Here is a 26027-nt window from a genome sequence, read left to right as displayed (position 1 = left end):
ACGTAATGTTTATTATTGTAGTGGTAGCAATGGAGGATTTTGATATAATGGGAATAACTGGAACATTGTTAAATGTAGATAATCTTGGTGATGAATTTCTTTGAAAAACAGGATATTTAATAGGTACAGAGTACTAAAGAGAGGAAGGGTGGCTTTATATATGTAATAAAATGCGAGTAGCATCCTATTTGAGATGATATCAAAAATAATAAACAGTAAGGAGATTGAATCATTATTTGGACTTCTATTAACAGATATAAAGGGAGGAAGCTTTTAGTAGGAATTTGTTACAGGTTACTAGATGTTACTGGTAAAATTAAGAAAGAAACTTTTAAGTGAGATTAAGATCTTAGCTGTTAATGAAGTCATAATTATGGGTAATTTTAAGTTTACTTGTATAGATTGAGAAATACATTTAAGTCATGAGGGAGAAAGATTTTTGGAAGCTGTTAAGATTGTTTTCTTCCCCAATTAGTGAAGGAAACTACTAGAAACAGTACTGTTTTATATTTTATTGTTAACTTTGAATATAGAAATGATCAAGAGGGTGTAGGAATTGGTGAAATATGAGTGCAAGTGATCATTACTCTATTAGGTTCAACATTTTGCTGCATATGGAAATGAGAAATATTTTGGCTCTAAATTTAGAAAAAAATTAAATGGGATACAATAAGAATTATCTGTTGATAATTGGGCAGCTTTTATTTCCCTATTTAGTGCCTAGTTTTGTGCCTTTCATTTTCTTACCCTCCTACTGTGTAAATTGTTATCACTACATCTTATGAGGGCACAGGTTTTAGGATATTTCCAGGTTATTTGAAGGGCTGTATTTGTTGTATAGGGGAAAAAAAAACATGAAAAATGATCCAATTATGACAGTGTTGAAGTAAAAAGACCTAATTACAATAATTTTGATGTTTTTGTATCTTATTTATTTCAAAAAGTACAATCAGTATTTAGTTGGAAATTTTAAATCTTTATTCAACTAATGTTTGATACTTTGTATTCTAGAAGTTTTATTACATTACAAAAAAAAAATAACTTCAAATGGTGCTGATGTCCCATAGTATCTCTAAAAAAAGGAAACAGTAAATGACCTGTAAAACTTTTAAATAGAACACTGATCTTGGCCAATCTCATTCAGTATTTTTTTTTTTCTATACAGCTTAGCCTGCCTGACAAGTACAGCATGTAGTAAGATTAGATTTGCATTAAAACTATTGGACATACTACTGTACTGTAATATGTATACAGTACTTGAACACTGCATTGTGTACACACACACACACACACACACACACACACACACACACACACACACAAACTGCTGGCTTGTATTATCATTCATACTTATAATTTGTATTGACCTGGAAAGAGACAAACCTAGCCTTAACATTTATTTTTATTCTGTTTTATAATGATCAAAACTTTCACAAAATTTTGTTTGGTTATTATTATGATCTGTTTAATTCATGCATTTTCCTGCTTTTCTAATGATAGCTAGGCCTTCCCTATTTCCTAGACTTAGTTGGCCAAGTCTTTCTAAAATTAGCCTTAGACCTACTTATGTGTAATGAAAGGGGATCATTATTTAAAATGAGATGATCAGCAATGAAAATTCTGAGTTTGATTTTGTAAATTTAATCATTTTACTTTCTATGAAGGTTTATGTTTTTTCCTATTGTAGTATTCTTCTTTCCTGCCATTCTCCAGATATATATTTCTGCTGGCTCTGGTATAAGTTAGAGATGGCCTGATCACTATTAGAATCATATCGATTCCAAATAGTGCCAGGTTTTGGTTGAAGTACTCTACTATGTTATAGCTATATATATATATATATATATATATATATATATAGTGGTTTGCATTTGCTGATTCATTTTTCCCACCTGCCATACTCTGGATATGGTTTACAGTGGGTTAAGTGTTTGGAAATGGTCCAACTAAGTAAGTTCTTACATGTGTCTTGGTTGTTATCCTTTCTCCTACCCTGGACTGGATGAAAAATGCACAATGCTGCCAGGTTTTGAATTGAAAGTACATCCCAGGTTTGCATTTCTTCTTCCTACAAAATATTGGATGTTGGTTCTTGGCAGATCTGATGTTGGTTGTAGCTGGACACAGCACATGTATTTTCATGTGTGTACAGCAGGGAATCCTACTCCTTCCACAGACTAGATGTTTGTTCATGGTCGATCAGATGGTGGTGAAAATGCATGCAAGTGGAAGTTAATTTTGGTATAGAAGTCTATTTTTCATACCAATTCCAATTTTGAGGTGAAGAGGTAGGTAATCGTCTGCCTACGATGGAACTAATATACAATTCCAGGTACTGCCAGGTGTTGGATGAGGTCGAACTACTACTATAGTTTGTTGTGCCATAGCCACCTATTATGGTATTCCTTCATGTTCTTCTGCTTTTGCATCCATGACATAGTTACAAAGGAGTAAAGAATATACCTGGATCAGAAGTAGTGTGGTCTTCACACTGAGGTGTGTTAGTTTTTTTTTTTTTTTTTTGGTCAAACTACCGAAGAAGGTTGAATCATTGTTTGCTCCTCTGCATAGTGCTTTCTCAACCCATACCAGCCATTTTTACGTATATAATTTACCACTGTAGTCTCTTGTGCCCTAGCCACATATGGGATTTCGTATTTTTCTGCCTTTTATATCCATAGTGTAGTTATAAAAGAGTGAGGTATATACCTGGATCAGAAGAGGTGTGGTCTTCACACTGAGGTGTTAGTTTTTTGGTTCTGCACCTAATGGTCTCTCTTTGGGCACTTCCTAAAGGGTAACATATTTTCACTGCCCCTCCACTAGTTCAGTGCGGATTCTAACTATTTTGGGAAATGAGGTAAGATATTGTATTGGAAGTTAACATTTTTCTGCACTGAAAATTTATTTCTTATAGATACTTAACTTTGCCCACATTTCCCACTTTGATGGTATGTGGTGTAGGTCTTTGATCAATCTCAAAGTGATTAACAAGTGCAAATGTGAAGAGGGTGCTGGTTATGATAGGGGTTGTGTAACATTTCTGTTGATGGGAGAGCTCTTGCATGATCAGTTGCATGTGAATATGCTGAAGTAGGTGGTGAGTGTTGAAGATTTATGTCAATAGGGACAGTAGTAATGAAGAAAGTGTTTTTGGAAAGAAGGTATCTATTGGAAATACATTTTCAGTTTTGGAAAATGTTAACTTTAATTTCTTTTCACAAAAAAAACGTACTTTATGTATTCTGTTTAGAAAAACTTTAACAAAGTTTAGAAAGATGATGAAGACCGATGTTTATACTTGTATAATTTATGACTTAAAACATTTCCATTTTAATCCACATTTTAATGAGAAATGATTTTTTGTTGTATAGCAAAGTCTTAAAAAAGGATTAAATGTAACTTCTAGAAGGAATTGTCTAAAACTTAAGTTTCTTCAGTAATTTATTACAAAACCACATTAACTCATGTGAATAACTTATATTTATTCAGAGTTATGGCTGGGATAGGTTCAAAGCTTTCAAGTAAAAACGATTTCTTAGACAATACCTCACTCTCTTCACTTCCTCAATCTCCTCAGGCAGCATCTACAGCTATTAGGGAGTGCTCTAAAGCTGGGTAAGTTAATTTCTCAATATATTTAGGCAATATTATTAACCATTAGTGAATTCTCTGAGACTGCTCAAGTCAACTCATAAAATTGGTTAGCTTTAACCTTATTATTATCGGTAGGTCAAAATGTGCATATCGTGTTCTTTTACAGAATTACATTTTTTTTAATTAAACTACTTTTATTATTAATGTATGTGAATAAACTTGACATTTAAATCAAATATTAACATTATCTAAGTTTTAGTTTCTTACTTTGGAATAAAGTATTTAAATTACCACTAGTATGAGAATTGTGACCTTATTTTTCTACATCACTTCTACCTTCTCTAATTTAGTTTACCACCCCATTTCTGAAATAATTTAACATAAATTATTCATTGTAATATAGACATTACTAGTGGAAAGTATAGTAATTTTTAGTCTTCAGTTTTGTTTTAGTCATATGCAAATAAGACCCACCTGCCACATCCCCTCCTTCACAAATTCTTAACAATTCCCTAAAATTTATATTATATCATTTATAATTAATAAAATGGCAAAGTTTTAATCTATTCAATGATGTCTGATATGTTGTTTTCAAAATAGGGTATCTTCAATTTCATGTTCAGTTTGAAAGGGTATCTCACTGTGTTCAGATCAATTAGCAAAGGGATTTGTTCTAAGCCGTATTTATCTTAGTTACAAATTCAGTTATGATAGTTATAGCACATCATTTGCTTTGTGTGTTGATTTTCTGTATTTTTAGGTCCATTATCTAATTAAATAAAAAATTTTAGTGTATTAGCATCATCATTGTTAAAAAAAATCAGGTAACCAACAGCAATACAATGAGTCAAAAGTACTAAATGTATTGTTTTCAAATATATTTTTTATTTCTTATAAAAGTAGCTAAAACATAAAAAATAGAAACATATTAAGTAGGATAATGGGATAAAAAATATAAAATTTGAAGGTATGCTTCTGAGCAGCTCATGAGTTGCCACTCAAGTTGTGTGTTCACCAAGAGATTTACAACTTTGGTGGGATTATTATTTAGACACTGTTAAAAGGACAAAAAAATGGTAATTAAGTAAATTAAGTAATTAAATATATCTACTGTTATGAGTCTTAAGTTATTTAGGATAAACAGTTATAATCTACAGTCATTTTAGAAAGAAAAAATATTTTACATTTATATTATTCTTGTGGTGGATACAAAGTCTTTCAAATCAACTGAACCTGTATAGTGTCAGGATATAGAAAATGACAGTTAAAATATAAAGTTTTGCTAAAAATGTTTAACATTTATTTTTGAAGTTTCAGAGGTTATCCAAATGAAATATGAAAATTTTCAAAGGAAAAAGTGTTTTTAATCTTAACATGAAAATCACTTTGCACTTGTAGCAAGTAACAAATGCTTAATTTAAAAAACCTGATTTTTTTTGTACAAAAGACTAATAATGTTCACTGAAATTTTGCTAAAGTTTTGTTATGATAAACACATTAAAATTAAGTGTGAAAATTTTGATGGTTCTTTGTGATTGTGAGGGAAGTTATAATGACCATTGCAACATAAACACTGTATTTATTAAGTTAAAATTAAAAGTTATTTACAATAGAACTAGAAAGAAAAATGTATAGTTGTGATTAAATTTATATTTTTAATGCTTGTGACCAGGATGTTTATTTTCAAAATGTTTTGTAAGTGCTGTTACTTACATTTATTATTTTTGACATCAACAATATAAAAAGTATTTTCTCCTTGAAAAATCTAACTTCTAAACAATGAAAAATCAACTTCATAAGTTTTAAGTCTCTTAAGTGATTCTAGTTTGTGTAAAAATTTAAATAGTTTAATGTTCATATTCTTGTATCAGTAATCGAATATTATCTGATATCTTAATTCATGAAATACACCAGCTGTATTGATTTGAGACAGACTGGAAAAAAGTTTTATAATATAGACCATTTAAATAAATATGCTGACATTTATTGCTTATTTTGTATACTATACGATAAAGTAAAGATTTCTTTCTTTTGAAAAAATCAATTTCTAAGAATTATAAGCTATAAATATAACAAAATGTCAAAAATAAGCACTAAATTTGCATTTTGTTTTACACTTTAGTAGCCAAACAAATTAATTTGTTGGGTGTAGCCAGCTACTCACCTTTCATTTAGACTGGAACTCAGTGAGAGTGTCAGATGCCCTTGTTATCTTTGCATAACAAAGACAGAGTTATCAAGTTTGTTGACAACAAGAATACAGTTTGAGAGTCATGAACTGGAATAATAAAAAAATTATGATAATTGGAAACTCTGATTCTAATCAGTTGGTTTTTTTTCAATTGACTTAATAATTTCAGTTAATAGATTGTTGGAATATTTGAAAATGGTAATAATCAGAACATTTAATTTCAGTTAGTTGATAGCTTTTTCTGACAGTCAGTTTGATTATTTCAGTTGTTTCAATAATTGATTATTTAAAATAATAATTAAATAGCATGTCAAGAAAACAAACGAAATTAGTTATTCCAATTATTATTGTTTTCAAATATTCAACCAGTAGATTAATTGAAATTATTGGTAAATCAGTTGGAAATAATAATAATTTGAATTGCTCTCTTTGATTAGTTTATTACTTTTATTACATCAATAAATTAATCTGTTAACATATTGGTCTCTAATTTATTTGTTGATTATAGGTAATTGATTAGATCACTCAGCTATAAACTCAATTAATGCCTTCCTCAGTTGTTTTTCTCTACTAATATATGTTACACTAGTGGTTCCTAACTTTGCTATGTCACATAACCTCAGTCAATACCTTTTAGCTGGTGATGCAACTCCCACACATAGTTTCTTAAATAAAACTTAGTGGTTTGTATTAATAGAAAGTGAGTCAACAATACACAAATGTTCGCCAGTAGCACATGTTTATAACTCACTGAAATGACTCTTCATTTTTGAAACATGATTTTTTTTTATTTATTTTTTTTTTGTATATTCTCATGTATTTCCAGAAAGGTCTCAACTTGTACCAAGATGTACAAGTACCACATATTGGGAGTTATTTTATATTGTGTTTTAACTGAATAATTTTAACAAGAAATGTATTTTTCATGAACTTATTGTAGACATAAAGAAGTTATTTTATTTTAGTAAATTGTGTCAGTGTTTTAATTATTGTTGTGTTTTTATCCATTCAATTTGTTTTTATTCCTAGGTTGGAAGGGTTTCTGAAGACACAAAATTTGTCAGGTGTGCTAAAAGAACTGTTCCCAACCTTAGATACATCAGATGCATTTTCATCTTTGTTAAATTCCATACGAACTAAACATGAGAATGACAAAATTGAAGGAATAACCAAACTCCTAGCAGATGAACATGAAACCTTAGATAGCAATACCATGAATTATTCTAAGGATTCTGGTGGAACATTTGATAGTGGAGAAGATCATTCATCACTTGGAATATTATCACTGGATAGCCTTCAAGGTTTGTGTTTATGTTCATATTTGTATGACTCGGAACAACTGAAAGAAGTGAATTTTTTTACAATCTTTATTCAAAGCACAAAAGAAAGATGTTTGTCTGCAAGGTATCTTTTTAATGCAATAATTTGTGGTAATGGTTGACTTCAGATGGTCATGTGACTTTTTTTTACTTAAGGTAATGCTTTTTAAACCATGCAGTGAGCAAGCAAAAACTAAATCTGGTATATTAAAGCTAATAAAGTGATTAAAGTGCAAATGGTTAATCTTTGGGCCCTTATAATACATGTAGTGATCTCGCACTTTCTTGTTTCTTTGAAATGAACCATAAAATTTACAGTGGTTCAAGCCATTCATGAACCATAAGTAAACTTTGAGAAGGCATTTGGATGTTTCACTTGTAGAAAACCATATGGCCAGTTTTAGCAGGCTGTTTCAAATTTGTTATAGCTACTTCAAATGTTAATTAGCACAATGTGGAATGACTTCTAAACCAATTGTGCAGTTGCTCAGATATCTAGACACTGCAGACCATCATACAAAACATAAGCAGATGAGTGTTGTGTGTCAGTAGTCTCTAGTTATAATTATATGGTATCTGATCCAAGACTGAATCAAATGTTTACAATTGCAGCTGAATACTGTACCACTGTGTAGAAGTGATGAGGGTATTCAGCTGCATACTCAATTTATTCTAATCAAAAAATTTCTATTTTCTTGTTTATTGATTTATCATATTATATACTTTTTGTGAGTGTTATATAGAATCTGCTCTATTCATTTAAAATTAAATTCTGTTCCAAATTAGTAAGTTGCTGTTTATAAGTTATTGGTAATTACCTTGTTAATGCTGAGACATTATAAATCATTTTTATGCAGAAGTTTATTATCCTTAAAACATGTAGTTGTGTTGAACATTTTTCATTGTCAGTGTAAAACAAAAGGTTTATTTATTGAAAGAAAAAATTTATCCATTGAAAGAAAAAATTAATTTCGTAGAAAAGGATATTGTTGAACCTGCTTTTCTATAACTGTTTTAACGTTAAAGATGTTTTTGTAAGTAATGGCATTCTCCATTTTCATTAATATTATTCATTATCATGTTGAAAATAAAAGTATCATTATTCAGATTTTAGGTTTTCTGATTATGAAAATTGCTTTTTATTGCTTGTGTAATGTATTAATTGTTGGGTAATATAAATCTCCAAAGATGGCTATAGATATTAGTGTTAACTGTACCCAAATGATATTTTAATTCATTCCAAACATTATAGGTTTTGGTTTACTTGTGTACTAATTTATCATATGATGTATTTATTGTTAAGTTTGGTATATAATGAAGTTTTGTTAAGTTTATTTTTTCAACTGTAGTTTGTGTTAACTGACTTTTAGTCTAAAGCTCTGTAAAAATGTACAGTATAGGAACCACATCCTACAACTTATTATTGCCATATATTACTGTAATTACTTTGATCTCATCTAGTTTTTTAGTAATGACTGTTCCTGCTGTTCTACACTGGTTGAAATATTTCTTGAGTGAAAGGTGTAGACTGATTGGAATAGCCTGTACTGGATATACATTACATTAAGCATGTATGGGGGAGCTGTTTGGAGATCACTTTTTTAGTTAAATTAGTTTGTTTTTTTCTATTTTCCCTATGAAAGATACAAAATCACCCACCAGAGGTTGAGACAAATGTATAATAGTACATTTCTTTTTTATAAGACAATATATTGTATTGCACTGTGGTACTTGAATAACAATATGAAATATAAAATTGTTATGCATAATGAAATCACATTACCTTTTCTACAAATAACTACAACTTTGAATTCTGGCTACACAACCTCTGTTGCTAAGCTATAACGTTTTGTACCCCCCTCACTGATAGACTTGTAAAATTCCTGTATATGTTCTGCATTACTACCTCTACCATACACTTATGAGTGTTATTATAATAAAAAATGTTATTTTAAGAATTACTTCATTTCTTTTTGAGTGAGCATCTTAAAGCTTCAGAGTAGTTGATACTGTTTGTCAAATTCAACGTGTGTAAATTAAATTATGAAGTAAGTTACATAACTGTCCTATTTATTTTTTTTGTACAAAAGATTTTAAAACCAATCATAATTGCATGCCTAAGGATACAGTTTCAAAACATCATTATCTGATTCTACGTCTGCCACAAAGTATTTTTTAATTATTAAGCTTTAAGTAATATGTACTGTTTGTAAAACTGTAAAATTATTTTGCCTCAAAAATATGAGTATTGCAAAAATGTTTTACTTGCAATTAATTTTCAATTTACCAAAAATAGCAGCATATAATGTATTTTTAAAATATTTACTTATGGGAAAACTGTATGCATATAGGAATTTTTAATACTTAACAGAAAGTTATATTATTGAAGTATAATGTCCCGATCACTAACATTTTTGTCTACATGCACTTTTATCTATATTTATATTTGTAGATGTTAATATTATCTTATATATATGTAGATTTATCTGTATGCATGTGATTTAGCTGTTTGTAAAGAAGTAATAGGAAAACGTTTTTCTTGCTTAACTAAACTCAAGTTTGTATTGATTGTAAAGTTGTCTACTTATAAATGACTTAAAGTTCTACCTGTTAGTTTTGGGCAAAACTAATTTCATACTTTACAAATCTTGTAATCACCTTTTAGATGTGCTTGTAAATAATGTTTTGTTTACCACAGTAAGTACTGTCAGAAATTTCAGAATTTTTAATCCATCCTAGGCTGTTGATTAGCAAATATTAACTTGTTTTCAACAAAATTTATCATTTTTTTTGTTCTTCTGATTTTATTGTGTTTGTAAATGGTAATAATATTGGAATTTGCTTTTCAGTTTAATTTAGTGGTAATTGATTTTGTTATAAATCTTTTCTTTATTCTGTTTTTTTTTTTCTTGTGTGTGTGTTGATATTCCAGATATGTAATGATTTTTGTTTTTAAATTTAAAGAAAATTATTGTCAGTGTGAGCTTCCTTATGAAGCTCATTTTTTGTGTGTAGTTTATCTGGTTTCATTATTATTTTTTACCTTGCAGATCAGTTAATATGTTGTGAGCTTTGTAGAAATAAGCTGTGTGAATAACACTTGTATACAAACTTAACTATTCTGCATTTCTGTTTAACGAGGATGTGCAGGTTTTTTTTTAATAAATTAAATACAAGAATATAGATAAAGTTTGTGTTGAAAGCATAAGTAATATAATTATAATACAAATTGAAAAATTGAGTAATCTCTTACCTTGGGTTATAATAATAATAATAAGCCTACCAGAAATGGAAACACACATGCAACAAAACTTAAGTGTAATTCATAATGGATTGTATGTGGTATTTCATTAAGTATTGTATTTAGTACTGTAGATGACAGAAATGAAAATTTCAGTAGGAGAAAAAATAAATTTATTATGATTATTATAACAAAAGTACATTTAGACTATTCAGTGCACATTAACTTCATTTAAAAATAAGTTTTTTTTTATATGTTTGCAGACATGAGTGGGAGCTTAATCAAGTTTGAAAACATGGCCAAGGTTTCTTCAAGTGATGTTACTGCTTCTTCATCTGACACAAAATTAAATTCATTGGCCACAATTACCAATGACACACACAAAGGTGTTTCATCCAACAACCATGGTGGTATTGGTGTTGGTCAAGACAGGAGCAATGTAATGAACTTATTTTGTTGTTGTGTTTTGTCATGTTGAAGAAAATATTGCTAAATCATGTTTTGATCTACAGTGTAATTCATATAACATGATATTACATCACAGTGTAGGAATCCCAAATGTATAAATACCTAAAAGTAACTTACAAAGTTCTGATACAGGTGGTATTAATCTTCAAATTAAGTTTTAACTCTTACAAAAATCCTAAGGTTTAAGGTAAGCTTTTAAAAAAAATCCTTGTTTACACTGGTATAAGTTTTTGGGTGTAATTTCATGTGCAGTTCAAGAAATGTCCTTTTTATTTTGTTATGAACAAGAATGTAAAATGTATAAAGAAATATTAACTTCCTAGACGAGCTGCATTATGTGTATAATATTGCCCTTTACTCATACTAAAAATTAAATTTTGTAATATAACTTAGGTATGCATTGTACAATTCATACTTGCACTGTTTTTCTAAGTGATAATTACACAGGGTACAACTTCTGATTTTAAGGATCTTGAGTGTAAATAGTGTTGAACTTTCAAGGTTCAAAATACTCTTGTTGTACATACTGGTTTAATGTCATTGTACAAATGTTATAGTGTTGAACTTTCAAGGTTCATAATACTCTTGTTGTACATACTGGTTTAATGTCATTGTACAAATGTTGCCATGTTATTTATTGTGTTAATGGCTTAAACTTGTTAGCACGAGAAACAGGCCACACCTGTTTCCAACAGTGTATGTACAGAAACACAAGAAAGTAGTGAAGTGGAGAATGAAGGAAGCTTAGAAAATATTGAACTTGATAATGTTGACTTGCAGTCACTAGATGCTAAATTCAGTGATTTCATGGAGCTGGAAGAAGAAGATGTCTTTAAAACTAAGGATGCAGGTTAGTAATATTTTTTGCTTTACTTCAGACATTTTATATAGTGAGAAAATTGTATGTAAATTCTTAATAATTAATTTAACTTGTACTAGAAAGAAAAGTTTTACTTTTTGAACTTAATATGTGGAATTCTTAAGTTTTATTAAAATGTTAGCTTTATTTGTAAATGAGAAGTAGTTTAAGAATAATAATACAAAAAATATTTGGATGATACTGGATCAAAGTACAGCTTTGTGATGTTGTAAAAAAAAAAAGTGGTATCCAGGTATATAAAGCTCTTTCCATCTTTTGTTGATTTGCATTCAAAATTTTATTTAACTACCATTTTATGAATTTGTCTGTTTGGAATCAAATTGTAGATTTATAATTCAAACTTTAATATTATATGAGTTAATTTCTCATTTGAAAAGTAAATATCAAAAGAACACCTATATATCACTCGTTAAAATTAGATGTTATGTCAAAACACTAAGTCTATAGTTTTATACAAATTAGGAACTAAAATTGCTAATATTGATAAGGTAGAATATCAAATAAAAACATCTTTATTTAGCTTAGATATGGCTTATGTAATGAATCAAACACAGTGGCTCTGCTCAGTTCTTTTCATTTGGGAAATTGTCCCTTTTATACACTTTAACATATATGACATATGAATAACCAGTCAACAGCATAGAACCTCATCCCTAGTGGTTTTCTCAGACATTTTAATATGTTAAAAAGCTACAATATTCTTGTGAACCAATATTTCAAGAAGGTAGGTTGTATGTTTAGTGTGCTCTAAGTTATGTATTTAGGTCTTTAAATAAATAAATAAAACTTGGTTACTAAGGTTGATAAATTAGAGTAGAATTCTGTGGTATTGATATAGTAATTTATGATTTTTAATGCCCTGTGTGAGGTAATTAATTGTAAATTAAGCTGCATGAACATTGAAACTTCCAGCTCAGTAATACAAACAGTAGTGTAATAGATTAGAGCAAATGGCAAAAATTCTGCTGAGATTATCAGGAAAAATATTGTCCATGATTCAGTGAACCAAATCTTGTGTTTGAACTTAAGAAGGACAACTGCAGCATACAAAATGAGGTATTGCAGTGAATGAGAGAAAAGAACAAAATCTCAAACTATATCAGTTAAAGACAAACCCAGATATTAAGCAGGAATCTGTAATTATTCAAGAAATAGCAGTAAAAGTGGCATGTCTGAGACCCAAACATAGGGAAAAGATGGTTAGAGAGATGCAACAACCTGGTTATGAACCAGACAAATATTAATTTAAACAGTAAATTAACTTTGTTAGGCATATAAGGCTGTTTAGTTTATTAAGAGTTATTATTTAGTTTATTTAGTTTTCATAACAATTATTTAAGTTTATAATTAACTTAAAAGCAATAATTATAGTAAGTTTTGTTACATAACTTTAGAGTTGTACATTGTTTGCACTTTATATATAGTATTTTTAATATTACTGGTGTCATGTCACTCAAAGCTTTTAAGTTTTCCGATATAACTATTGTTGTCACTAGAGGGCTTGGTATTTATAAATTTTTCTGTTACATGTTATAAATACATATAGGGACAAAGTGCAAGTAAAGTTAAGTTAGTAAAAGACAAAGTTAGTGAGGTGTGGATCTGGACTGTATGAGTTTAGCCATAAAGAGCATATCGTGGGAACTTCTAATGTGTTATAATTGTAGATTGTATTGTAATAGAGAGATAACCTGGTAGAAGAGAATTATTTAAAGTTATATATACAGCTCTTGGTAACCCATGGTATAAAGTAAGTGAATTTGCCATTAATTATATTGTATTGAAAAGGTTAAGAATAATTTTCTTTGTCATTTTTAATTGTAAAATTAAATTATGAAACTAAAGGATAGTTTATTGCAAAATCTCATTTTCATAGAAATGACTGATTGAAAAGATGTTTTTCTATTTCATTTTCATTTCTTTTCAAATGTATCCAGATATATGTAAAAAGTGAGCAAAGAACAAATGTGATTGTTTTCAATAGTGATGTAATTTCTGGATAAGATGGCTCTGTGTGTTTTATCATATAAAGAACTCCATTATAAAGCATGGATTAACTTGCATAAAAGTAATAGTGATTCTTTTTTCAGTATTGAACATTACTTGTGAGATATTTTTAATTCAACAAAATTTGCAATGTTTAAAGAACTTGATTTCCTTTTTCTTTTTTCTACACTAGTTCATGTAACATCCACTCCTAGGTGTGTTAGTGAATACTTTTATATAGGTTATGTATCAACTATGTTCTATGAAGATACGTTGATTGAGGATGACATAACGATTTTGCATAAAGTAAGGAATTCACTTATGAAATCAGGACTGTCAGCTTCAGTCCCTTCTTCAGGTGTTCCTTCATCTTGTGGTGATGCACAGAAACAGTAATTGATTGTATTAATTAAGCAGCTATTCATTCTATACCCAAAATCTTGACACCTTTCTCATGGTATCCTTGTCTTTGTTGGTCTTCTGCCTGCCAGCAGGCACAGAAAGCTCAGAAATAGGCCTGGAACATCTTTCATAGGTATCCCACTCTTTTCAGCTGGCCTGTACCCATGCTTGGCAGGTGCAGTGTCAAAGCTAAAATAATCTTTAAGTTAAGCAACATCTTTTCTACCATCATTTCTAAAATCATATGGACAAGATTTAGAAGTTCAGAGATAGATATACTTTCCCTTTCTGTCTTGCTCTCCAATGACTAGGAAGTTGCTGGCATACAGAGCATCATCAATACTTTCAGATAGATATACTTTCCCTTTCTGTCTTGCTCTCCAATGACTAGGAAGTTGCTGGCATACAGAGCATACATCAATACTTTCAGATAGATATACTTTCCCTTTCTGTCTTGCTCTCTAATGACTAGGAAGTTGCTGGCATACAGAGCATCATCAATACTTTCAGATAGATATACTTTCCCTTTCTGTCTTGCTCTCCAATGACTAGGAAGTTGCTGGCATACAGAGCATCATCAATACTTTCAGATAGATATACTTTCCCTTTCTGTCTTGCTCTCCAATGACTAGGAAGTTGCTGGCATACAGAGCATCATCAATACTTTCAGATAGATATACTTTCCCTTTCTGTCTTGCTCTCTAATGACTAGGAAGTTGCTGGCATACAGAGCATCATCAATACTTTCAGATAGATATACTTTCCCTTTCTGTCTTGCTCTCTAATGACTAGGAAGTTGCTGGCATACAGAGCATCATCAATACTTTCAGATAGATATACTTTCCCTTTCTGTCTTGCTCTCCAATGACTAGGAAGTTGCTGGCATACAGAGCATCATCAATACTTTCAGATAGATATACTTTCCCTTTCTGTCTTGCTCTCTAATGACTAGGAAGTTGCTGGCATACAGAGCATCATCAATACTTTCAGGCAGTACTAGGAAGTTGCTGGCATACAGAGCATCATCAATACTTTCAGGCAGTACTAGGAAGTTGCTGGCATACAGACCATCATCAATACTTTCAGGCAGTACTAGGAAGTTGCTGGCATACAGAGCATCATCAATACTTTCAGGCAGTACTAGGAAGTTGCTGGCATACAGACCATCATCAATACTTTCAGGCAGTACTAGGAAGTTGCTGGCATACAGAGCATACATCAATACTTTCAGGCAGTACTAGGAAGTTGCTGGCATACAGAGCATCATCAATACTTTCAGGCAGTACTAGGAAGTTGCTGGCATACAGACCATCATCAATACTTTCAGGCAGTACTAGGAAGTTGCTGGCATACAGACCATCATCAATACTTTCAGGCAGTACTAGGAAGTTGCTGGCATACAGAGCATACATCAATACTTTCAGGCAGTACTAGGAAGTTGCTGGCATACAGAGCATACATCAATACTTTCAGGCAGTACTAGGAAGTTGCTGGCATACAGAGCATACATCAATACTTTCAGGCAGTACTAGGAAGTTGCTGGCATACAGAGCATCATCAATACTTTCAGATAGATATACTTTCCCTTTCTGTCTTGCTCTCCAATGACTAGGAAGTTGCTGGCATACAGAGCATCATCAATACTTTCAGATAGATATACTTTCCCTTTCTGTCTTGCTCTCCAATGACTAGGAAGTTGCTGGCATACAGAGCATCATCAATACTTTCAGATAGATATACTTTCCTTTCTGTCTTGCTCTCTAATGACTAGGAAGTTGCTGGCATACAGAGCATCATCAATACTTTCAGATAGATATACTTTCCCTTTCTGTCTTGCTCTCTAATGACTAGGAAGTTGCTGGCATACAGAGCATCATCAATACTTTCAGATAGATATACTTTCCCTTTCTGTCTTGCTCTCTAATGACTAGGAAGTTGCTGGCATACAGAGCATCATCAATACTTTCAGGCAGTACTAGGAAGTTGCTGGCATACAGACCATCATCAATACTTTCAGGCAGTACTAGGAAGTTGCTGGCATACAGAGCATCATCAATACTTTCAGGCAGTACTAGGAAGTTGCTGGCATACAGACCATCATCAATACTTTCAGGCAGTACTAGGAAGTTGCTGGCATACAGACCATCATCAATACTTTCAGGCAGTACTAGGAAGTTGCTGGCATACAGACCATCATCAATACTTTCAGGCAGTACTAGGAAGTTGCTGGCATACAGACCATCATCAATACTTTCAGGCAGTACTAGGAAGTTGCTGGCATACAGAGCATCATCAATACTTTCAGGCAGTACTAGGAAGTTGCTGGCATACAGAGCATACATCAATACTTTCAGGCAGTACTAGGAAGTTGCTGGCATACAGAGCATACATCAATACTTTCAGGCAGTACTAGGAAGTTGCTGGCATACAGACCATCATCAATACTTTCAGGCAGTACTAGGAAGTTGCTGGCATACAGAGCATCATCAATACTTTCAGGCAGTACTAGGAAGTTGCTGGCATACAGAGCATACATCAATACTTTCAGGCAGTACTAGGAAGTTGCTGGCATACAGAGCATACATCAATACTTTCAGGCAGTACTAGGAAGTTGCTGGCATACAGAGCATCATCAATACTTTCAGATAGATATACTTTCCCTTTCTGTCTTGCTCTCTAATGACTAGGAAGTTGCTGGCATACAGAGCATCATCAATACTTTCAGATAGATATACTTTCCCTTTCTGTCTTGCTCTCCAATGACTAGGAAGTTGCTGGCATACAGAGCATCATCAATACTTTCAGATAGATATACTTTCCCTTTCTGTCTTGCTCTCAATGACTAGGAAGTTGCTGGCATACAGAGCATCATCAATACTTTCAGATAGATATACTTTCCCTTTCTGTCTTGCTCTCCAATGACTAGGAAGTTGCTGGCATACAGAGCATCATCAATACTTTCAGATAGATATACTTTCCCTTTCTGTCTTGCTCTCCAATGACTAGGAAGTTGCTGGCATACAGAGCATCATCAATACTTTCAGATAGATATACTTTCCCTTTCTGTCTTGCTCTCCAATGACTAGGAAGTTGCTGGCATACAGAGCATCATCAATACTTTCAGATAGATATACTTTCCCTTTCTGTCTTGCTCTCTAATGACTAGGAAGTTGCTGGCATACAGAGCATCATCAATACTTTCAGATAGATATACTTTCCCTTTCTGTCTTGCTCTCTAATGACTAGGAAGTTGCTGGCATACAGAGCATCATCAATACTTTCAGGCAGTACTAGGAAGTTGCTGGCATACAGACCATCATCAATACTTTCAGGCAGTACTAGGAAGTTGCTGGCATACAGAGCATCATCAATACTTTCAGGCAGTACTAGGAAGTTGCTGGCATACAGACCATCATCAATACTTTCAGGCAGTACTAGGAAGTTGCTGGCATACAGACCATCATCAATACTTTCAGGCAGTACTAGGAAGTTGCTGGCATACAGAGCATCATCAATACTTTCAGGCAGTACTAGGAAGTTGCTGGCATACAGAGCATCATCAATACTTTCAGGCAGTACTAGGAAGTTGCTGGCATACAGAGCATACATCAATACTTTCAGGCAGTACTAGGAAGTTGCTGGCATACAGACCATCATCAATACTTTCAGGCAGTACTAGGAAGTTGCTGGCATACAGAGCATCATCAATACTTTCAGGCAGTACTAGGAAGTTGCTGGCATACAGAGCATCATCAATACTTTCAGGCAGTACTAGGAAGTTGCTGGCATACAGAGCATACATCAATACTTTCAGGCAGTACTTTGCTTATCTTTCAAACACTTCCATTTTTTCCCCACCTTCTTGACCATCACATTTCAGACAGAATAATCACCTCTTTTCATTTCAGGCTGATCATCTTTATGATTATAAATGCTCCTTTACCCTGGTAAAACTTAAACTTGCTCTTCATTAGTCTGGCAGCACTCTGGTCAGACTCAATGACATTCACTATGAGATACTGCACTATCTCTCTCCTGCCTCTCTTACTCTTCTGGTTGTTTTTAACCAGATATGACTGGAAAACATTTTTCCTGATGCTTGGTGTACAAGGTTATTGTCCTACCTTGTTCTAAGCCTGGGAAGGTTCACAAGATTCCATCTAAGTATCATCCAGCTACTTTGACTCACTGCCTTTGTAAAGTTGTAAAGAAGATGGTTAATGTTTCTCTTGTTTGGTTCTTTGAATCAAACAACTTCCTCTTGCCCACTCAGTGTGAGTTCTATTAACAGCTCTCCACCATGGACTATGTTACTTTCTTCTTTAATTTTGAGACGGCTTATGACACTAGTTGGAGGTACAGCATTTTGTAAGACCTTCATTCATATAGGTTGCATGGTTATATGTCCCTTTTTATTTGTAATTTTGTACATAACAGATGATTCCAAGACTGTCTGAGTTTGACCCTTTATTATTCTTTCACACAGGAATTTGGAGTCCCTCAGGGCTGTCGTGAGTGTCACACTTTTTAGTGTGAAAATCAATGCTATTACTCAGCAACCTTTTTTACAGTTGTAAATGGCCTTTATGTTGACAACTTCCATATCTAGTGTAAGTTGTTAAACATGAGGTTTATTGGACAGTGGCTTCAAACTGCATTCATTTGCCTGTTGAAGTGGACCACAATAAATTGTTTTACTGTTTCATTCTCCAAAACTGTATGCATGTACTTTTGCCACCAGCAAGATTTACTCCCTGATCTTGAGGTTTGTCTCAGGGATAAAGTTTTTCCTGTGGTCCGTGAAGCAAAGTTATTGGAGCTTATCTTTGACCGTAAGCATACTTTCATTTCTCACATTAAGCAATTACATGTCAAGTGTTCAAGGGCCCAAAACATTCTCTATGTCCTTTCTTCAATTTCTTGGGGAGTGGATTAATTTTTTGATTCTCTGGTCCCACTAGGGCCTCTGCTTTGAAGATATTTGGACTTTAACTTTGCGTGGAGGCTTTTTGCACTTCTCCAGTCCAGAGTTTTGCACTGAGAACCACAAACCACCTTTTTACCTCTGGTGTTTGCAACTTTCTCTACAGTATGTTACAAAACTTCAATCCTTACCAAAGCATTCCACCTTGGGTTATCTTCCTTTCTCAATGAGTTATGTTCTTTCATAATAGACAGTATGCAACTCCATCGTTTGGCTTTTATATCCAGGCACAGCTGACTGAACTGGGTCTGTCATTGGATGACATTTGTCTCCAGTTACCATCCCCACTTGTGACCTTTCTTTGAGTGAGTTGAGGAAGGCAGATACTCTCAATTCGAAGTACAGTCTTCTATGTGTTACACATCTTTCAAATCTTACTTTCATTTCTGTTTATATCGATGGTTAAAAAATTCGTGTGACTGTGGACTATGCTATTGTTTATTGTGATTCAACTGTTACATGCAGGATACTCTATGGGGTTTTTGTGTTCACTGCCAAATTGTGTGCCATTTCTCTTGCCCTGTATCCTGTAGAAGCTATACAGTACACTGATTGTACTATTCATACAGACTTTTATGGCTGTCTACTGCCCCTGAAAGTAGTTTAACACTAGTTTTCACCCTGTTCTTATTGATATTCAATAACAACTTTCCCATTTTTGTCTATCTTCTGTATTAATCCAGTTTTTCTGTCTATGTTGGTATTTACAGGAGTAATTTTACTGGTACTGCAGCTAAACCTGTATGCTCTGGTAGTGTCATGGCTGTGCATGTCCTGTATATTGATTACAGATTTCTACTCAATGCTTGGCTTAATACTGGTTGGCAGTTGCTTTTAAATGAACAATGTCATGACATGTTTTTCCAGATTGATCCTATTTTTATTCCCTTGCCATCTTCTTTCTTTAAGGATCAGAAGGAGGAAGTTGTTTTGGGTAGGCTATGCATTGGTCACAGTTTAACTTGTTTGCTTTTATATGGTTCTGACTTATCAATGTGTAGCTTTTGTAACACTCAAGTCACAATTATACATGTTTTAGAGTTGTGCCATTTTAGTGCCATTTTCTAAGAGTTTATCCCTGATGTTAGTGTCATAGATGATAGTAACACTGTCCAATTTGATCATGTTTTTAGCTTCTTATGGACCATGTGTCTTTTTAATTCTAATTAAGTTCCTTTTTTTACCTGATGTTTGGTGATTATTTAGTTTTTAACTTCATAATATTTTACATTTTATAGTCTTTTACTTTTGACATTTGTACCAGTTGTTTGGTACAGAAAGCCTAATTGCTTTGCACCAAACAACGTATTCATATCTTCATTCACGTTCCAGCCCTTCCCATTTTCAATGCACTTTATTAGTATTCCTTGCCTCACCAAACAATGAAGATTTATGAGTGCAAAATCATAGAGAAAGTTAGTGCACAAGGAAGTGTGTTGCTCTCCTATTGGTAGAGGGTTTTTGCTGCATAATTTCATTATGAAGTAATGCAATTCATAAGAAATGTGGGATTATATGGCAGTTGCCTAAAATATACTGGTATGCAAATCTGTAAGACACTTGCATGGGGAAGATAGCTTAACTGTGTGCAAAGTGTGTATCTATTGGAAATACATTTTTAGGTAAATAAAATGTTGGCTTTAGCAACAAGTTTCAAGTAATGTTAAAAGTATTGTATATAGTATTATTATTGGTTGTTTCACAACAGTGAGGTTATGACAACTAAACCAGGAACAAAAGTATTTTAATTAGTTGGTACATTCTTCATGTTACAAACAAGTTGCTTGTCTTTTAATAAAGTAGAATATCAGCATCAGGAAGAGAAAATTCCAAGGGAAAGTAAATTAGTATCATCAAAAAATTTGGAAATCACCAGATGGTTAGAAATGCAACAGAAAATGGATTCCACTAACTCTAACAATTCTACAAACAAAACAGCTGAAATGCTCATAATCGAAAGAAGAAAAAGAAACAGTAATGAAAGTGAACAAGAAACAGAAGATAATGTAAAAAATGGCAGTGGTTTTTCAGGTTTGTAAATTCTTGATGTGTAATTCAGTAAATGTGTAAAGAGTTAGAAGTTTTAAGACTTGGTTATCAAAAATAGAAATAATTTAGTAATTTTAAAGAAAAAAAATTTTATGGTATTTTAAAAAAAAATTGAAATCGTTATTTTATTTAAAGAAATAAATAAAAAAAATTATTGGTTGAATATAAGAATTGGCCAATAAAGATTTAGATCTTTGTACTGTAAAACTACTGTCTAGTTTAGAGCAACCATGTCCAGGGTATATTTCAAATCTAAAGTGCACACCTGCGTATCAAATTTAAAAACTCAAATTAAGATAATTTATCTTATTTTAACAATTTTAAACTAAAAAATATCTTTAAATTGATATTTTGCAACTATGCAACAATTATTTAGTGTAATTCTCAAAGAACTTTAAATGCTTTCTACTTTAATTTCCATGCTGAGTAGTTTTATTTCTAGACAACATTTTTTATTATTATTTTTAATGTTTCTTCCTATATCAAAGTACAGGTTTACATTTGCTATGAAACTGTCATTCCTTGGAAATATAATGATTCATGGCATATTTTTCATGTGGTTTTTCTGGTAGTGATTTTGTAACAAAAATTCTTTGCCACCTTTTGTAAGACCACATCATGTGATGTGAATGAAATTTCACTTTGAAGATATCTCAAACTAGTGTATACATACTATAGGATAGAGCATATTATAAACTATATACAACTGTATAGAGAATATAAAATAATTTAAGTAATAATTTGAGATTTTTCAAAACATTGACTACCCAGAACTTCTGTAGTAGAGAACAAAAGAATCTAATGGAAAATATTGAAGCTTAAGAACAAACCATATATCTGAGAGTATCTTTGTAGTTTTATTAGATATTTTTTGTTCCCCAAAATGTTTACACATTATTTATGCTTGAAAGCTACAGAAATTTTCTTCTCTGAAAAGACATTAGATAAGCATAGCTAAGTTTAATAAATTCTGTGAGTGCAAGCAAAATACTCTGACTCTATTCCTTAGACTAAAAGTGTTAAGTATTGTTACATTTATCACACTAAATACTTTTTTTCTTTTCATTCAAAATAAATTATATTTAGTAAATATAAATTGATATCAACCAAGAATATTTTCAAAAATCATGATACCCAACTTGACCTGACAGGGGTGAACAGTCAGTGATGTCGAAAAACCCACTTGTAGAGAAATATATATGCAAAAACGGCTCGTTTGGGTTGAGAAAATATTTTACATAGAAGAGCGAACAGCATTTCGACCTTCTTTGGTCATCGTCAGGTTCACAAAGAAAGAGGTAACCGACCGGACGCTGACCACATGTTTGAAAGGGGTTGTGTAACTGAGTGTCGGAATGTAGAGAGCGGTGTTAGATGTTTGAATATATAATTTTATGTATTTTATTATATTAATTTAGGTATAAAGGCGTTCCTTTATATGGGTTTATTTTGGGTTTAAGTTGTATAAGTAAGGCTTCTTTAATTTTGCCTTTGTTTGTTTGTTTCTTTATTTAGTATTTGAGTGTTTTTTATGGTTATGTTGTGTTTATTTGACTTGCAGTGTTCGAAAACGTGTGAAGGTGACTTTTTATGTTTTTTGAATCTGGTTTCCATTTTTCTACTTGTTTCTCCAATATAGAAGTCGTGGCAGTTATCACATTGTGTTTTATAAATAATGTTGGTGTGGTGTTTGTCAGTGTAGTTTTTACATAGTATAGACCTCAGTTTTGTGCCTGGTTTTTGAATAAATTTGGTACTAACTGGAATGTCATGTTTTGTTACTAGTTTTTGCCAAATGTTGGTTATTTTTCTGCTGATGTCAGGAATATATGGTATGCAGCAGTATATGGTTTCGTGATTTTTTGATTTGTGAGATATGTTTACTTTTGTTGGTTGATTTTGCTTTCTGTCTAGGTGTGTACATATAATGTTTTCTACGGTTTGTGGAGGTAACTTATTGATGTAGATGAAGTATTGTTTTATTTTGTCTAATTCATCGTTAATTTTATCTGGTGAGCATAGTTTTATGGCTGTGTTTATTTGATTTCTTAGTATGTTGTTTTTGTTTTGTTTCATATGCTGAGTCCCAAGGAATGTATAGTTCAGTATGGGTGATGTGGTTAGCGTCCGGTCAGTTACCTCTTTCTTTGTGAACCTGACGATGACCAAAGAAGGTCGAAACGTTGTTCGCTCTTCTATGTAAAATATTTCTCAACTCGAACGAGCCATTTTTGCATATACAGGGGTAAATAGTAATGGCATTTTGAAAGATGGAGTTCTAGGTTAAGGTTGAACATTTGTTAGTTTTGGCACATTTTGTATGATTTATAGCCAGAAATGATGCGTACTTTAATTGGCAAAATGAAATATTAAATGTGTTTATGAACATCAATTAAGTTGAAACTGAATGGATATATATAAAATTAAAATGTTTATTCAACATTAAATAGTTTTTAAATTCTAAGATTAAAATAAGTACTTTTAATGTTTTATCAAAATGTTTATAACACAGTAAAATTTTGGAAATTTTACAACATTAATAAAAATACTAAGTTAATTGTTTTATTTTTAAGTAGAAACTAGTTACTATTTATCAACTTATAAAAAGTTTCATGCCATTTAGTTAAGTGTTTTTCTGTGAAAATAAAAGCTAGAGGGCATCATTATCACCTTTCCTATCCAGTCAAAAACACAAATGATAATTCTTTGGTGATCACACATTTCATCTTCATTGGCACTAAAAATGGTTGAAAAATATTTGTAAAAATTAAGTATATCAACTTATGTTAACTGAATGACATGTTAACATTAGTTATAGTAGAAAAATTTGCCTACAATATTTATCTTATTGTTACAGCTGATTATTTTACTTTCTTTTCTCAGAAACTGATTAAATGGATTAGATTTCATACGTATGGAAATTTTCAATCATTACTTGAATATAATATTTAAGAACAACAGAGGACCTATTTGTATAACTAGACCATCTCATCCACTGCACTGAACTAAAATACAAATGGAAAACCAACCCTTATTAAGCCTACACTTAAAACTACTTTAAATTAACTACATCTGAAAGCAACCCCTTCCAAAAGCTAACTAAGCTTTTATAAAAATAAAGCTGTCTTAGCTGAAGATAACTCTTTCCTTAATAAAATTTAAATTTGTTTTTCCAGTCTGACCATTCTACTAGTATAACTCTGAGAATAACTTAAACAGTGGTATGGATAAAATGGATCTTGGTTTTCAGGTTCATCAGTTTCTTAAACCTTCTAAGCAATGTACAAGAATGGCAAGAAAATAGGATCTTGGGTTGTATCTGCAGAAATATTGAACATGGGTCCAAAGAGGTTACAATGTCGTTTGTCATTGTATAGGTCAATGGTTAGACCTTATTTAGGATACTTATCTGTTGGAAAGAGTCAAAAGAGGACTACTACAATGAGACATGTCATGGACAATGTGTTATACAAGGATGGGTTGAGTTTATTAAGGAAATTTATAGTGTTAATGAATCATCTATTAAATTTGTCTTCTAGTCTCACCATTCTTACTATGTGTTTTTTGTTTTCTTTTCTGTAAAGTTAACTCTTCCTGTTACCCACCTTCTCCTTAGTGTGTGTATTCTGGCTTTCATTGTTGCTAAGATAGGTCTAATGAATTTGAATTTTACATTTCAAGAAATAAATTATAAAAAGGCAGTTACTCATAAAATTCACCACTACCCATCTACACACAAATGGGCAATGTATGAGTTTCCATTACAACTGGAACTAAAATATGTGAAAAAGTAGAATTTATCGAAATTGTTCTGATATATGCGCAGTATGTCGTGAAAGCTTTGGGTAAATTGGTACATGATTTTTTTATTCATTTTAATCCTGAAAGTGAAATTTAGAATCTGTTACACATGTGTATACATAGTTATTTGGTCGAGTTGTGTATGTGTAATTGTCTTGAAGTATGTAGGTAAATTGAATAGAGGGATTGGTATAGGCAGATGCCTAATTCATGAAAACTTGAAAAATAAACTACTGCAATTTTATGTTCAGTCTCCATTACAAAATTCTTAGTCTATTTGTCTAAGAAAAAGAAACACTACTTAGATGAAGAAGAAAAGTTTTGTAACTTTTTCTGATTGAACCTTGGTATGTGAAGCATAATTTTTGAATTTCCTAGAATAGTAGATTGATAGGTATTTATAACATTTATGTTGTAATGTCTGTTTCAGTTTCAGGCTCTACTCGTAAGATGGAAACTGCTGCACTCTATGCGTCAAATAGTGGCTTATCAGAAAAAAGTGAAAGAAAAAAAGCTGCTCATGATTTTTTTCCTAAAAATGATTGTGAGGTGTAAGTATATATTGGAAATGCTGATAAAAAATACATTATTTTTATTTGGATCTGTTGCTATTAAATTTGATTATTAAATGGCAACTTGGTAAGATCTAGTTTTGAAATTAAAAAAAAAAAAACTACCTTATGTTCCTGAATTAAATTTACTCTTTTTTTATTGTTAAAATTTTGCATTGGTAGAATTAGATGAAACTTGCTTTGTGGCTGATTTCTGAAAAATTTAATAGTTGTCAATAATTTTGCTAGCTCATTCCAAAATTCCAAACACGATGTGAACACTTTACACATTTTAATTAGCAGTATTTATAGAAATAAAGTAAAAAATTAAAACAATTTCTTTTGATCTACAGTTCTTAAAATAATTGCTTATTCAAATGATTGATTAAAATTTGAAATAAGAGCATTTAAGAAGTGATTGTGTTAAGGTAGTGCTAGGTTTATTTAAATAAAAATTAATTAAAAATATGGTTGATTTTGATGAAATATTGACAAAAGATTGCTTTTCTTTAAGAGTTAAATGCATCCTATATATTTAAGTACACAAGATAAGGATAT

General features: G+C 31.7%; 1 protein-coding gene across 3 annotated transcripts in view; it reads left to right on the top strand.

Annotated features, from left to right (window-relative positions):
* spd-2 (centrosome assembly protein spindle defective 2) overlaps positions 1–26027 on the top strand; it is a 109793-nt gene that overhangs the window by 2241 nt on the left and 81525 nt on the right. For 2 of the 3 annotated variants that reach the window (XM_076514801.1, XM_076514798.1), the window contains exons 2-7: positions 3493–3618; positions 6818–7089; positions 10612–10787; positions 11480–11666; positions 20869–21099; positions 25349–25469. In XM_076514801.1, coding sequence (XP_076370916.1) covers positions 3497–3618; positions 6818–7089; positions 10612–10787; positions 11480–11666; positions 20869–21099; positions 25349–25469 — 1109 coding nt within the window. In that variant the 5' untranslated portion in view covers positions 3493–3496. The remainder of the gene's footprint in view (positions 1–3492; positions 3619–6817; positions 7090–10611; positions 10788–11479; positions 11667–20868; positions 21100–25348; positions 25470–26027) is intronic. The other variant, XM_076514799.1, reaches the window with a different exon arrangement.

Source organism: Tachypleus tridentatus, chromosome 7 (genome assembly GCF_004210375.1).
Source record: "Tachypleus tridentatus isolate NWPU-2018 chromosome 7, ASM421037v1, whole genome shotgun sequence".
Classification (NCBI taxonomy): domain Eukaryota; kingdom Metazoa; phylum Arthropoda; class Merostomata; order Xiphosura; family Limulidae; genus Tachypleus; species Tachypleus tridentatus.
Note: the sequence above shows the minus strand (reverse complement) of the source record. Positions and strands in the feature narration are given on the sequence as shown.